Here is a 15166-nt window from a genome sequence, read left to right on the forward strand (position 1 = left end):
TCCTCGAACTGATCGAGTCGAGCCCGCAGGGTCGACATCGTCAAGTCCTCGCACTCCGGGCATCCGCCGGCAAGGAGTGCGGCAGCGGCGTGATCACGTGGCGGTCTCCGGAACTGAGCGGCACGTGACACGAGCCGCAGAGGGAACGAGACATTTTGAAACAAACGCTCGGCTCTTTTTGGGAAAGTGTGACGCAGCGGCGACAACACTTGAGCAATAAAAGGATATAATGCTGCCGGATAGCAGAGCAGGCACGGAAGGCTGAAGGTGGCGAAAATGCAGCCGGCTTCTTCAGCTTGCTGTGCTGCGCGGTCAACGGCGGCGGGTCCCAGATCCAGCGATGCGAAGAGCTTCGCTGAAGAACAGAAAATCGAATATGCAGCCCGTGAGCCCCGCTTATATACACGTGGCCACGCCCCACCTGTAGGCAAATGAAGCCAGGTGGGCGCGAAGCGCCCTCATTGGTCGCCACGTCACGCGGGCTCACCGATAGGCTGCTGCAGTTGCCAGCAGAGCAGCCAATAGCACGCTGGAATAGCCTGCTATGGTCTGCCAGGCTGCCGCACTGCGTTGACAATATTACAAAATTAAGGATAATTTGGGGTTTTTCAGTAATCTCGAAGAAAGAAAACTTTCCTGATGCGTAAGGAACTTACGCAATACGAGAGAACCTCTCGTAAGAGAACTAAAGACTTTTCGGAGATATGAAGGATGCAATACTACTCTATTGGTACTCGAGACATAAACTGTGTGTGACCCCCCCTCCCCCCCTCCCTTTTAAACTATTGTAATTATTACAAAAAGTGACTTTTCATTGTCATTGATTTATTTTGGATATCTGTAATCATGTTAAATTTAACCAATATGTGTTACAGTGAATGTTGATACTAAATATATGCTTACATTTAATTCAATACAGAAATGTTTTATTAAAAAGTTCAATCTAATAAATCAGCATTTGTGTGTTGTATTTTTTACTTTCTTAGATTAGCGACGTGTTAACATAAAACAATTGGTGCTTTTGTTTTTCAACAGTGTTTTATTGATCTATTTTCAAACGGAGAAAGGAAACTGATATGTTTGAGCTGTAAAGCCCCAGTAAGGATCTTCTCCTCTAAATCTAGTATTTCAAAAACCGCAAATATCAAACAACATGACATAAAATATATATCCTTTAAATCCAAACATCTGAATACTATAAACACATTAACAAGATGATATGTTCAGATAGCGCAACACAAGAAATATACAAAATGGTAAAAGCAACAATATATACTGGACACTTTTTCATAAAGAAAACAATCCCCCGAGAACTTGCTCCATTACTTTTCCTTCCTTATGGAAGGAGATCCATGGGATATGCTGCTGAAATGGTTAAAAGGGCCAAACCAAGTGGGAATGGCACAAACCCATCTCTTTAAATGTCCATCAAGACATTTAATGTCAACACTCTGAATGCTTGCAGTCCAGTTCACACAGTTTCTCTTCATACTTCATCCGCTCTGAAGCTTGTAACAACAGCCCATCATGATCATTTTAGGTCTTCACACTCTTTATATGAGCAACAGAGTAATGTGTTGGAGTGTGTGTACTTGTATATGTAACTAGATTGTTTTCTTGTATATGGCTGCATCCCAATTAGCATACCTGTCCTAAATTAGCATGTCCCAAATCACATTAAAAACAGTATAAAATTAGCATCAAAACTCTTAAAATTATAGGTTTCAAAAGGGGGTTTTCATAGCGATGCCATAGAAGAGCCATTTTTGGTTCCCCAAAGAACCTTTCTGTAAACAGTTTTTAAAAGAATCATAAAAGAACCTTTTGTGGAATGGAATGGTTCCATGAATGTTAAAGGTTCTTCATAGAACCGTAGATGCCAATAAAGAACCTTTATGTTTAAGAGTGAAGGGTTCCCTGACTGCATACTGATTCTAGTGGATCAGCACAAACTGCACAATGGAAACAGAGGCGTTTGTACTGACTTGCATTTGAGAGTTTCATTTGTAGAAATTTGTCAAGGTTGAAGCAGAAATAGCCATTTTTAAATATATGAACCTGAAGGTTACGTGGAAAGAAGAATTTAGCACTCTTAAAAATAAATGTTCCAAAAGTGATGCCATAGCAGAACCATTATGGGTTCCTCAAAGAACCTTTCAGTACCTATCTTAAAATAACCATTTTCTTTCTTAGTGTGAAGAATACTTTAATAATCTAAAGAACCCTTTTCAACTATAAAGAGCCTTTTGTGGAATGGAAAGATTCCATGGTTGTTAAAAGTTCTTCATAGAACCATAGATGCCTATAAAGAATCTTTATTTTTAAGAGTGCACAAACGCAAACAAGGCATAGCTAAAGCATGTGCATTGGGAAGCAGCCAACACAATCCAATGACGAGTGTTTGGTTGAAAATTCATATGAATTTGTATTTGTATGAAGGTTAGGTGTAGGGAGTGGACATTCATGGTTATGTTTTACCTACAAATCATACATTTTCAGTCAGATCAAGCAAATTTATAGGAAAATGCTTAGGAAACTCATGACATGGGGTTGGGCTATGTTTGTGTTGTGAGTGTGCTGCATGTGGGGATCCTGCTATTGACGTAATAGATATTGGTTACTTGCTTGCTTTATCAGATATAGTGTTTGAGTCTACTGAGTGTGCATGATCGTGTATCGGAGCCTTTAGTACATGGCGTCTTCATACATGTCTGTTCTAAGGCATAATAGGATTCCTCCTCCCAGCATGAAGATGGTGGAGCCCCAGCCCAACCCGTAGCCCCAGTTGAACTCGTGATACGTTTGCAAGACTTTGCCATCGATGAATTTGATCGGGTAGAGAACCAGAGCACACGCCTGGAGGACCACTGCAAACAGAAAAAGACAACATATCAGAATACATGCATAAGGGGTCACACTATAGTTTTCATTCCATTGACTTCCATTCATACGCATACAAATGCTGCACACAGAAAATGCAGAAAAATACGTTTTTCAGCACGTTCCAAAGTTCAAGTTTGATGAAATCTGACCTGGAAATTCATATCACGTCTACTAGAATAGTTTTTCATGCTTAAATGTTAAAAAAACACAAAAAAATACATTATTTTTCACATATTTGACATTGTTGCAGCACCTCCCTTCCCAGTCTGTCAGTAACGCTCTGTTTAGTTCCTATATCTATGAGGAACCTCTTGCCGAAAAGCGCAGTGTGCTCAGATTGGTCGACTGGACCCATGTGTTGTGATTGGTCAACCGCTTCCTCACGCCCTTTACAATAACTACAAATTATTTAAATGAGGTATATTGTGACACGTACGTTCCCGAAAGAAAACTCAACTCAAGAAAAGTTCAGAAACAGTTTACTGATATAGAGAATAACTTTCTATGGATACCCCTTTTCCACCGAGGCACTGCTGGTTCGGAGCCAGAGCCTAGTTTCAAATCGGTTCTTTGTCTTTCCACACCCAAAGCACCAGCTCTGAACCAGGAAAAGTGGTTCTTGAGCAGCACCAAAACATTGCTGGTCTAGCAGTAAGAACCACTTGCGTCAGGGGCTGGGGGCGGGGTTACCGTGACCAGCAAGACGAACACAAACTTGTGACCGCAATTTTTGAAATAGCAGCTAATCGAGCTAATAGCCGCTTGATTGTAATCTCCGTCTATACAAATCACGGTGACCTGCACGAATGCGTTGGATTCGCTGTGTTTTGATGCCGATGTAGGATCGCAAAGCCATGTGCATCAATAATAACATTGTTGATGGAAGGCTTGTTCGCAGCGGTGCTGTGCAGACCGATCGCCGTATGACAACGAGTACGAGAGCATACGACTCCTTATGCTTTTGAATCACTCATGCAGTGTTTTGATATCATACGCTCATCGTCTGTGCAGCGCCGATGCATCTCGAACAAGCCTGGTGTGTTTGTGTTTCCCGCTGCTTCGCTAGTGTTGCTGAGAAAGATGAGACGTATACACAGTGACGTAAGACCTGGCTCTGTGGTGGCTCTCTAGCCCAGTGTTTCCCAACCTTTTTTCGGTCATGGCACCCTTTAAACATTTTCTCCATTTTGTGGCACCCCCTCGCATACGTTACACTAGGTGTAACGGTATAGTTTACTCACGGTTTGGTTTGTATCACGGTTTTAGGTTCACGGTTTCGGTACGGTTCAGTATTTGCTATGTTCAGGGAAAAAAAGGGACTACAGTCAAATAAAAATAAAGAAACTAATAAGAACAAATAATTTAAATACAAGCAGCAGCACAAATAAATACTATTGAGCAAAGATACTAATAAAATAAACTATGCTTTTCAGGTTTTTCAGGTACGTCTAACATTAGTTTTCAGGTATAGAAATTGATCAAATGTAAAATAACATTGCATATTTGAGTGTATAAATTAAAGATTAATCCTATTAAACTTACAAAAGCTATTCAATCAAGAGCAGCGAGTGATGTCCTTGTCTTTTGTTGTTTGACATTAAACAGACAGCAGTAAAGGCTACTGCCCCTTTTAGACCTCATGTTACTGCCCTTTTAAGACCTAATGCATGGATATGCGTCGTCTTTCTCGACTATATTAAGTTTACTTAAGGCATATAAAGACTATGTCTGCTAGAATACTCATCAAGATGGACATGTTGACATACTTTTTGTGTGAATTTGTCCGTTCAAGAGCGAGAGTTGAAAGAGAACTCAATATTTGCACCCTGTGAGATGTGTGCGCGCTCTCGGATGAGTGCACAGAGACACATTTTCTCACAGCGCGCACGACTTCTCATTCGCGTCTTCTGGCACTACACCGGGGGGATGACTGGTGACTGATGACTGGCGAAAATTACTGGTCATATTCGAACATGCGGCAGCACTAGCATGCATTGAACAAAGTTTACAAAGAGAGAATAATTTGAAAAATTTGAAAAAAAAAGTTATATATTTGAAGGACTTTTACATGGCACCCCTGCTCTCGTCACACGGCTGGACCTGGTTGGGAAACACTGCTCTAGCCCGTGGAAATGCAAACCAGTTCTTAGAAGGCTCGTCAGTCGAACCAACTCCGAACTGGCACTAGCACTGGCTCTAAACTAGCACCCGGTTCATTCTGGTGGAAAAGGGGTAGGAGTGACATTGTGCTGTGTAATGGCTCATTTCCACTGAGCGGTACGGTACGTTGCGCATTTATTTGCGTTTCCACTGTCAAAAGTTGTGACTGGTACCAAAATGCTGAACCGTACCGTACCACTTTTTTCGGTACCCTTCCGTTGGGGTACCTAGCACAGTGGTGCGGTACTAAAGGGTGGAGCTAGACTCACTGCAGAACGCTGATTGGTTGACAGAGAACCGTCACTTGCACGTGCTTTCCGTCATACACCACGCCTATCAAGTGACGTTGATTACTACTTTCCGGCATACACCACGCCTATCAAAAAGGGTACTGCTGGCAGTGGAAACACTCGCCGAATTCATGGTTTGCCGACCCGAACCGTACCGTACTGTACCGTACCGCTCAGTGGAAACGAGCCATAACTTTGCAGACCTTTTTCATCCTCAAACCGCAACGTTACACACTAAAGAAAGTTAAAAATGTGGGGGGAGCATAATACAAATATTTTAATTCATAATAAATAAAATCACAATGAACAATTATTTTGCCAAGTAATGCAGTTATTTAGCCAAAATGTAGGCCTTAACAGCAGTGCTGAGTTCACACTTTTTAGCCGACATTCCAACATTGGGTTCGGTACAAGCAATGAACTGAGTGATCTAGCAGGATTATATTATAATCATATTGCTAAGGTATGCAGGAGCAGTACCATGAAGATATTTAAAAATCAACATGAGGATTTTAAAATCTGTTCTGGAAGAAACAGGTAGTGTGTGAGGTAATTTAAGTGTAGGAGTGATCTGATTCCTCAGCCTAATATGCGGGAACATTGTTGCAGCTGCGTTTTAAATTCCTTGTAATTATTTGATAGAGCTTTTTGGTAAGTCAGCCAAAGTTCTGTTGCAGTAGTCAAGTCTCGAAGTAACAAATGCAAGGACGAGGTGCTAATTGATTTGTGAGCATCTGGTGCAAGAGACAGATAGAGTTGTTGTGAGCCATCTGCACGTAAAAGGTAAAAAAATTTATTTTCTACAAATACCCACCTTACAAATTACCTTCATAACAAGGGCTAATTGTCAAATAATTTAACAGACTTATTGACCTTCAAGTTGTGCAGGGGGCTTCTTTCTTTTCTATTTTCTGCACAAATTCAAATATTTATAGGCATTCAAACAGTGTAAAAAATATATTTTCAAGAATTTCATTCTTTCAAATAGATTTTTTTCTCCATTTTGATATCAGAACAGTTTTATCACCTTGACGTTATTCCACATAAAAATATCAAATAATTTTCGGGCCAGAAATCAAAACATGATAATCATATAAGAGGAGTATTCAAATCACTGTTAACACGTTTTAAATTTTAAAGTGTTCTCGAATATATAAATGCATTTTTTTATTAAATAATTAATTAAGTAATTAATTCATTATTTAAGTAATGCAATTCAAGGTGCTTTGGATAAAAAAATGCTACCTAATGCAATGTAAAAGTAAATGTCAGTGTTTAATTCTTGGAGGTTAGAGGTTTGTGTAATGCCGAAGTATGAGCAATAATAATGATAGTGATAATAGCACTAAAAAGCAATTATCCAGAAAAGTTACTACTGGAGGAGATCATGTCAGTCAAATAAACAGTGGACAGAACTCAAAGCAATGCTGTTTGAGTTAGCATGTCTCCCTCTGTAAAAACAAATTAATGAGGAAATTGTGCATGCTACCATGCTGCCGGTTCTGGCAGAGTATGTGTAGAAGACCTGCCAATGTTACACACTCTCACACACACACACACACACACAGAGGCTCATTCCCTCAGGGTCTCCTCACACTCCTCTGCTTCTCTGTGCGAGACTGAAACAGCTTCTTGGTGCTGCTGAGTAATATACCGTAAAGCTCCTATGAATTTGTTCCATATAAATATGCTAATGAAACCACAGACTATAACAAACCCAATCTCAGAGTAACACACAGCTTTCGGATCAACAAGTAAGATAGCTTGGCACATCTGCGGCTAAACAGAACGCCCATCCACCAAATTTACACCATAGGTTGAGAATGTTGTTGTGTCGGGCTGCATTTCCAAAAAGCATCATTAGCCAACTATGGTCACAGGTTATAGCATTACCAACATACACTCACCTATGGGATTATTAGGAACACCTGTTCAATTTCTCATTAATGCAATTATCTAATCAACCAATCACATGGCAGTTGCTTCAATGCATTTAGGGGTGTGGTCCTGGTCAAGACAATCTCCTGAACTCCAAACTGAATGTCCGAATGGGAAAGAAAGGTGATTTAAGCAATTTTGAGCGTGGCATGGTTGTTGGTGCCAGGCGGGCCGGTCTGAGTATTTCACAATCAGCTCAGTTACTGGGATTTTCACGCACAACCATTTCTAGGGTTTACAAAGAATGGTGTGAAAAGGGAAAAACATCCAGTATGCGGCAGTCCTGTGGGCGAAAATGCCTTGTTCATGCTAGAGGTCAGAGGAGAATGGGCCGACTGATTCAAGCTGATAGAAGAGCACCTTTGACTGAAATAACCACTCGTTACAACCGAGGTATGCAGCAAAGCATTTGTGAAGCCACAACACGCACAACCTTGAGGCGGATGGGCTACAACAGCAGAAGACCCCACCGGGTACCACTCATCCCCACTACAAATAGGAAAAAGAGGCTGCAATTTGCACGAGCTCACCAAAATTGAACAGTTGAAGACTGGAAAAATGTTGCCTGGTCTGATGAGTCTCGATTTCTGTTGAGACATTCAGATGGTAGAGTCAGAATTTGGCGTAAACAGAATGAGAACATTGATCCATCATGCCTTGTTACCACTGTGCAGGCTGGTGGTGGTGGTGTAATGGTGTGGGGGATGTTTTCTTGGCAAACTTTAGGCCCCTTAGTGCCAATTGGGCATCGTTTAAATGCCACGTAGAATTAAGGCAGTTCTGAAGGCGAAAGGGGGTCAAACACAGTATTAGTATGGTGTTCCTAATAATCCTTTAGGTGAGTGTAGTTCAATGATTCAGTTTTCCCAAAAATCACATCTGTAAACAGCAATGCAAAGTCCATCTCTAGCCAAGTACATACATCTCATACAATGTCCATGTACTGTATGTATGCACATGGGAATTCCTTGTTTTTTCCTTGTGCAAATGTCCTTGAATATGCAGCTTTCTGTTGATTATGAGTTATAATAATCTGAAATTAATTAATGATTAATTAGCAGTTCCCACTTTATATTAGGTGTGTTTAACTAATAGGTACTTGTGTCAAAAAAATTATTGTTAGGTGCAATGTACTTATTGTGTTCATGTTGTATAAGGCAAGGTATTTTTAAATATAAGTATAATATAAATACATCCATGTACACAATTAGCCATTGTATCAAATGATTACTTTAAATGTTAGTACCAACTAGGCATGCTAACGATTAATCGACGATCGATTAATTGTCTATAATAATTTAATCGATAAGACGAATTGATCGCCGATTCTTCCGATGGCTACTCCAGGCCTGTACATAGGCTACTCTTATTATATAATATGAAACAGAATTTTTATTTGCACTAGTGGTGCTGATTTGTTTTTAACGTTGCAGAATAATAATTAAAAAAAAACTGAAAACATGCTTCTGTATGCTTTCAATTTAGTGCAATTTTATCAATGAACAAATTCTCCAGTCTTTCACATGCATCTCAAAGATCATCTTTAATTGTGAGTGTGTGGGGGCGGCGCGACTGTGTTTTGCCTAGAGCGGCAGTTGAGCTTGTGCCGGCCCTGTGTGTAGGCCTATTTAAAACTGATTTCTCTCATAAAGAATGCATTTGGTTAAGAATTAACATGGTATAAAGCACGCCCGTGATCTTCAGCTTCAGTGCATGCAGCTCAAACAGCAATGCATGACTAATATGATTGGGACTGTCATATTACAAAACATTATAAAAGAGAACAATATTGTAATAAAACGCTGTGAATTCATTTGGGTTTCGTTGCTGTGTTTCAGCGGGATGTTACAGAAAGCGCGCATCCACAACAGGAGTTACACATTCTGAATACCACGCATCTGAGGCGGCCGTTGGAGACAAGTTGTAATAGTCGTTTTATTTGATTATAAAATAAACAATTTAATAATGATCAATCACATCGACTACTAGCCCTTTATTTTGACTAAAAACCAATCATTTGGTGAGGAACGTGGCGTTTTGAGCAGCATTTGCACATCCTGTCATGCTGTCGGCTACAAGCCACTGCTGTAGAAGCATATTGCAGGGTTAAGGCTAATGATTAATCGATTAATTGATCGTTAATTTAAACGACGATCAATCATGGGAATTTGTGTAAATTGACATCCCTAGTACTAACATTTAAATGTTAGTAATAGTAAAAGACACTTAATATAAAGTGGGTCTGAAGTTATTACAGCAGCACTTGCACAACATTGCAAAACAGTGATTAATTAAGGTAATTAATCACTGTCAAGAACAGTATATTAGCTCAAGAACAGTGTGTAGAGAGCTTCATGGAATGGGTTTCCATGGCCGAGCAGCTGCATCCAAGCCTTACATCACCAAGTGCAATGCAAAGCGTCGGATGCAGTTGTGTAAAGCACGCTGCCACTGGACTCTAGAGCAGTGGAGACGTGTTCTCTGAAGTGATGAATAACACTTCTCTGTCTGGCAATCCGATGGACGAGTCAGGGTTTGGCAGTTGCCAGGAGAACGGTACTTGCCTGACTGCATTGCACCAAGTGTAAAGTTTAGTGGAGGGTGGGTTATGGTGTGGGGGTTGTTTTTCAGGGGTTGGGCTTGGCCCATTAGTTTCAGTGAAAGGAACTCTTAATGCTTCAGACATTCCAAGACATTTTGGACAATTTCATGCTCCCAACTTTGTGGGAACAGTTTGGGGATGGCCCCCTTCCTGTTCCAACATGACTGCGCACCAGTGCACAAAGCAAGGTCCATAAAGACATGAATATAGCGAGTTTGGTGTGGAGGAACTTGACTGGCCTGCACAGAGTCCTGACCTCAACACGCTAGAACACCTTTAGGATGAATTAGAGCGGAGACTGCGAGCCAGGCCTTCTCGTCCAACATCAGTGCCTGACCTCAGGAATGCGCTTCTAGAAAAATGGTCAAAAATTCACATAAACACACTCCTAAACCTTGTGGAAAGCCTTCCCAGAAGAGTTGAAGCTGTTATAGCTGCAAAGGGTGAGCCAACTCCATATTAAACCCGCCGGATTAAGAATGGGATGTCAATAAAGTTCATGTGCATGTAAAGGCAGGCGTCCCAAAACTTTTGGCAATATAGTGTATGTAACCACCCAATGCGCTCATTATGGTCTTATTTATGGAGACAAACACTGGTGCAAAGCTGGTTTGTGCATAATTGTGCATGTGTGTATTTTAGATATACACAAATGCACATTAAGGTAATTAATTTCTCCACAAAAGAGTCGTACTATGGTGGTTAGGTAGTGAGTTATAGAGAGTAAGAGAGCAATGACTTGAAAGCGCCACAGAAACCCAGTGAATCAGTCTGCAATTGGCTCACTTATAGACTCATCCCTAAATCTGGGATAGGAGAGAGTAAAAAAACATACCCTAATAAGAAATTACATTGAAATTATTTGAAGGGGTTGTGTGGACATTCCAACATTCCAAGCCAAACAAACTCAAACAATCCTATTCCCAAGGTCTTGGTCTCAGACTCCACACCCACAGATCATTCATGCATTATCTGATACATACTGCACACAAAAATCCAAGTTTCAATCTGACTATCTGGCTTTGTGATATTTCCAGAAGTCAGGATACACAGGTTTTTAATAAGGCAGCGTAACTAAGAATGAAGAACTTGTTTGTGGATTTGCCAACATTTGTAAGGTTCACGTTTTGTTGTAGACAGTTAGTAGAACATAAATGAGATTGTAATTAATACACACTGTGGAATAACTGTCACATAGGGTTAAATCACTTGAAACGCAGTTGAGAAAGTAAAATAATTTCTAGGTTGGGAAGAGGAATTGCAAATAAAATAGTACGTTTGGAAAGACTCATTAGTGTCTGAAGAAAACGTGGACCCAAATCAATTAAAAACCATAATAATCTATGGTACTTAGATTAATATTTAAATCACATCGTCATAACCTGGTCAAAACAAGGGTGAAATTAAAAAAAGACCTGTCGAGAACAGTACGTTTCAATTCATTCATGGATGTCAGTTATCTAAATGGATATCATTCCCACCCGCTGATGCAGTACCACAGGAAAACGAACAGAGAGATCAGTATCATGCTTTTGACGATATTTACCTCACATTTTATTTCAGAACAGGATATTAAAGCCCAACTTCACTTCCCCTACTAAATGCATGGAATGCCAAAACAGTTATGGAGCACATTCCTATAAGTGTGATGCTTTTCCTCCAGAAATATACATGCTTTTATTCGCATCCTGTTTTCCCAAAAAAGGAAAGGGATACGGTTTGTGAGTCAAATGTTCTGACTAAAATGTTCTGGGATATGTTCCATTCAATAACAGTGCCTTATAACTTCACATGCCATCTTAAGGAAATTACACAATGGATGAAGAGGAAACTTACGCACCAGTCACTGCACACCACCAACTAAATGCTGTGAAAAGATGTTGAGCGGACCATGATTCAGCTCAATTCATCACGTGTGCTTTCTACGCTGTTGACAACCCGCCAGTAGAATTCACAGATATAAACAGGACGAAGTTTAGCAATACATATTTGTTTACACAAGTGTCATGGTTAAGTTTGTCTGGGTCAGATACAACAAAAACTATCCTGTTCAGATTCATAACAGCACATATGAAGGCATACTAAAAGGTGGCCGGTAACACTTTACAATTAGGTCCCATTAGTTAACATTAGTAAATAATGCATTAATGAGCAAAATATTTGCTACAGTATTTATTAATCTTTGTTAACGCTAGTTAGTAAAAATACAAATGTTCATGGTTAGTTAACTCAGGTATACAACTTTTGATGATAATGGATTAGTAAATGTTGAAATTAACATTAAATGAGATAAATAAATGCTTTAGAAGTTTCTTATCATTGTTACTTCATGATAACAAATATAGTTAACTTATGTTAAAAAAATGGAACCACATTGCCTTATAAAAGTCACTATGTACACTATATTGCCAAAAGTATTGGGACATCCCTCGAATCACGCTTCTCTGTCTTCTCTTGCCTGACTGCATTGTGCCAAGTGTAAAGTTTGGTGGAGAGGGAATTATGGTGTGGGGTTGTTTTTCAAGAACTCTTAATGCTTCAGCATACCAAGACATTTAGGACAATTTCATGCTCCCAACTTTGTGGGAACAGTTTGGGGATGGCCCCTTCCTGTTCCAACATGACTGTGTTCCAGTGCACACAGCAAGGTCCATAAAGAATAAAGTAAAGGAGACAAAGAGCTTAACAGTTATACAAAAAAAGCAGCTAAACACTGCTTGTCTAGGTGTAAAATGTTTAACGCATGTCTTATCTAAACCAGTTTAGTCAAGTAATGTTCAGAGTATTTCTGAGTACAACGGTGTACATCTCCCTGGCTTTTCCATGTTTATATGACATCATACATCTGCATCTTGGTCTTCCAAGTTTCCAAGTTAGAAGTCAAGTTGGCATTCACTGCACTCTTCCAAAGAAAGAAGTTGGAAATTCGGACTTTCCAGGTAAAATATAAATCAGCATATGAATTATTTATTTTCACCAAAAATACACTGGTTTTCTTCCTACCAAACAAATGAACCTGTGTCTGTGAGCGTGTACATTTCCAAGATTGGTACAAAAATTACGCTTCCTTTCTTGTCTTGCACAGAAAACAATCTCAGGCCCATGGGTACAGACTCAACACACACACACACACACACACACACACACACACTTCTTTAATGACCCTCCCTGCTTGGCTCCATAAGTAGACTTTTATCCACATAAGGCCGGAAAGCAATTACAGTTGGTGAAAAAAATGCAGCCATAACAATATCAGCAGTCACAACATATCAACCGAATGATGTCTCATCTTTTCACTTTATTTATACTTCAATTTTAGTAATTTTAGTTTAGAGAATAATAAATATAGACACACATATGTTTTTTGGCCTTTACATTTTTTTATTTACAGTATAAAGGCCAATTTACACTGCACCGACAGATGCAGACCAATGCCGACAGAAACCAGATGCAGTACGTCACTTCTCAGACATTTCCAGACCGACAAATGGCAATTCAACATGTTCAATTTGCGGAAAAGAGAGTCGGTTGAAGTGTCTGTTGCCGTCTGTCATTGAAGTGTGAATTGGTCTTTATACAGAAAACCATTGAGATAGGAATTACATGTTTTCCATATAAGCATCACTGTTCATCCTGCCAGAGCATGTGCACTCCCCACAAGACCAGTGGTTTTCAATCCTGGTCCTAGGGACCCGTGCTTCTCAGTTAGAAGAAGCTTTTCTGAGAGCTTGTATACTAGAGTCCTCTAGAATGAGATGGTCTAGTAAATGCGCATGGCTACATCATAAATGTTTTCGCCCACACAATCATGGCACAAACATTGGGGGAAAATAGTTCTAATGCAATACAGAGAATGAAAACGGTCTGTGTTCTCCCAGTGGTTAACATTATGGACAGTTAAGCATGTGATTAATTAACTACGGTAATTAACAAAATGTGAACAAAACAAAAAGAAAACAGAATTCAGCACTCCAATCAAGTCACATCATGTTATTTATATAGCACTTACATAACACACACAAAAAAAGATATTTTATAGAAAATGGGTTGATGGGCCCCATTGATTACCATAGTATGGGAAATATATATACATATATATATATATATACTATGGAAGTCAATGGGACCAGCAGAAAAAAGAAATTCATATAGGTTTGGAACAACTTGAGGATGAGTAAATGATGACAGGATTTTCATTTTTGGGTGAACTATCCCTTTAAGGGAGACAAAATGTGCAGGGAGGTGGGTCTCCAGTAGGGGTGCACCGATCCGATATTAGGATCGGATATCGGCCGCGATACTGACAAAATAGCTGGATCGGGGATCGGAAAAATTAACAGATCCACAAGCCGATCCAGGTGTTTTTTTCCGTCGCAGCAGAACCTACGTCATTCGTCAGCTTCACGTGTGTCGCATGCTAGAAGGGAGCGAGCCAGAGAGTCGGCTGTGTGGAGGAGATATTTCACGCTTGCCACGCCAACTAGTTCGTCGCTGTTTCGAGGGTATTACTGCAAAGTCAGGGTCTTTCCTGCATTGACATTTTTTTGACGGCCAAAGCCTAATTTGATGAGTTATTGTGATTTACGAGTGATGTAGAACAGATGCTGCGCTCGTGACTGAGTGACAGAGAGACCGATCTGAGAGCTCCTCCCCCGCGCGCGCTCTCTGGGTCTTCAAAATAATCAGTGTTCGCTCTCATATTTCACATATTAATCCAAATCAAAAGCTCGGAAGACCGAAACCATGTTGCACGTGACACATTCGGACAATTTTGTCCTTGAATTATCACTGGGTGTGAATTGCGCTCAAAAAACATTGACTCTTCTCTGACCAGCTGACATAAAGCATACTTTCAATAAGCGGGAGACAAATTATATCCAGTTATGAAGTGTTTTCTGTGTGTTGACATCTTTCGCGATGTTCTAACAGACGGGATTCGCACACAACGCGTCTGCTAATGTCCGATTCGTGACCTAATGACTCCTTTGAACCGAATCATTTTAACGACTGGCCAGAACAACTGATCCGTCCAACACTGAACTCATGAACTCAGTTTATTAATTTACTCAGAACGCAACTGAAATGAGAACACAAGTGTGCTTACCCAATTTAGCAAGAGTGGGTAGTAAGAATTATTTTTAATTATCAACAGTATTTCATCTTATTTCTGTTGACAATGTGTAGTAAAATAAAAAGGCCTAGCCTACAATCATTTAATCTGGAGTGAGGTGAAACCAGAACAAAGTTGTTATTAGCTAGCTGAAAATTTTTAATAAATTGCATATGGCAGAAA

At 39.9% G+C, this 15166-nt stretch overlaps 1 protein-coding gene across 1 annotated transcript in view; it reads right to left on the reverse strand.

Moving 5' to 3' along the window:
- Nucleotides 1-805: 805 nt before the first annotated feature.
- The window catches only part of LOC307125817 (transmembrane protein 47-like), a 39283-nt gene continuing 24922 nt past the window's right edge, over nucleotides 806-15166 (reverse strand). The window contains exon 3 of the mRNA XM_079815963.1: nucleotides 806-2867. Coding sequence (XP_079672089.1) covers nucleotides 2686-2867 — 182 coding nt within the window. The 3' untranslated portion in view covers nucleotides 806-2685. The remainder of the gene's footprint in view (nucleotides 2868-15166) is intronic.

Source organism: Gobio gobio (assembly GCF_949357685.1).
Source record: "Gobio gobio genome assembly, chromosome: 4".
NCBI classification, from domain to species: Eukaryota; Metazoa; Chordata; class Actinopteri; order Cypriniformes; family Gobionidae; genus Gobio; species Gobio gobio.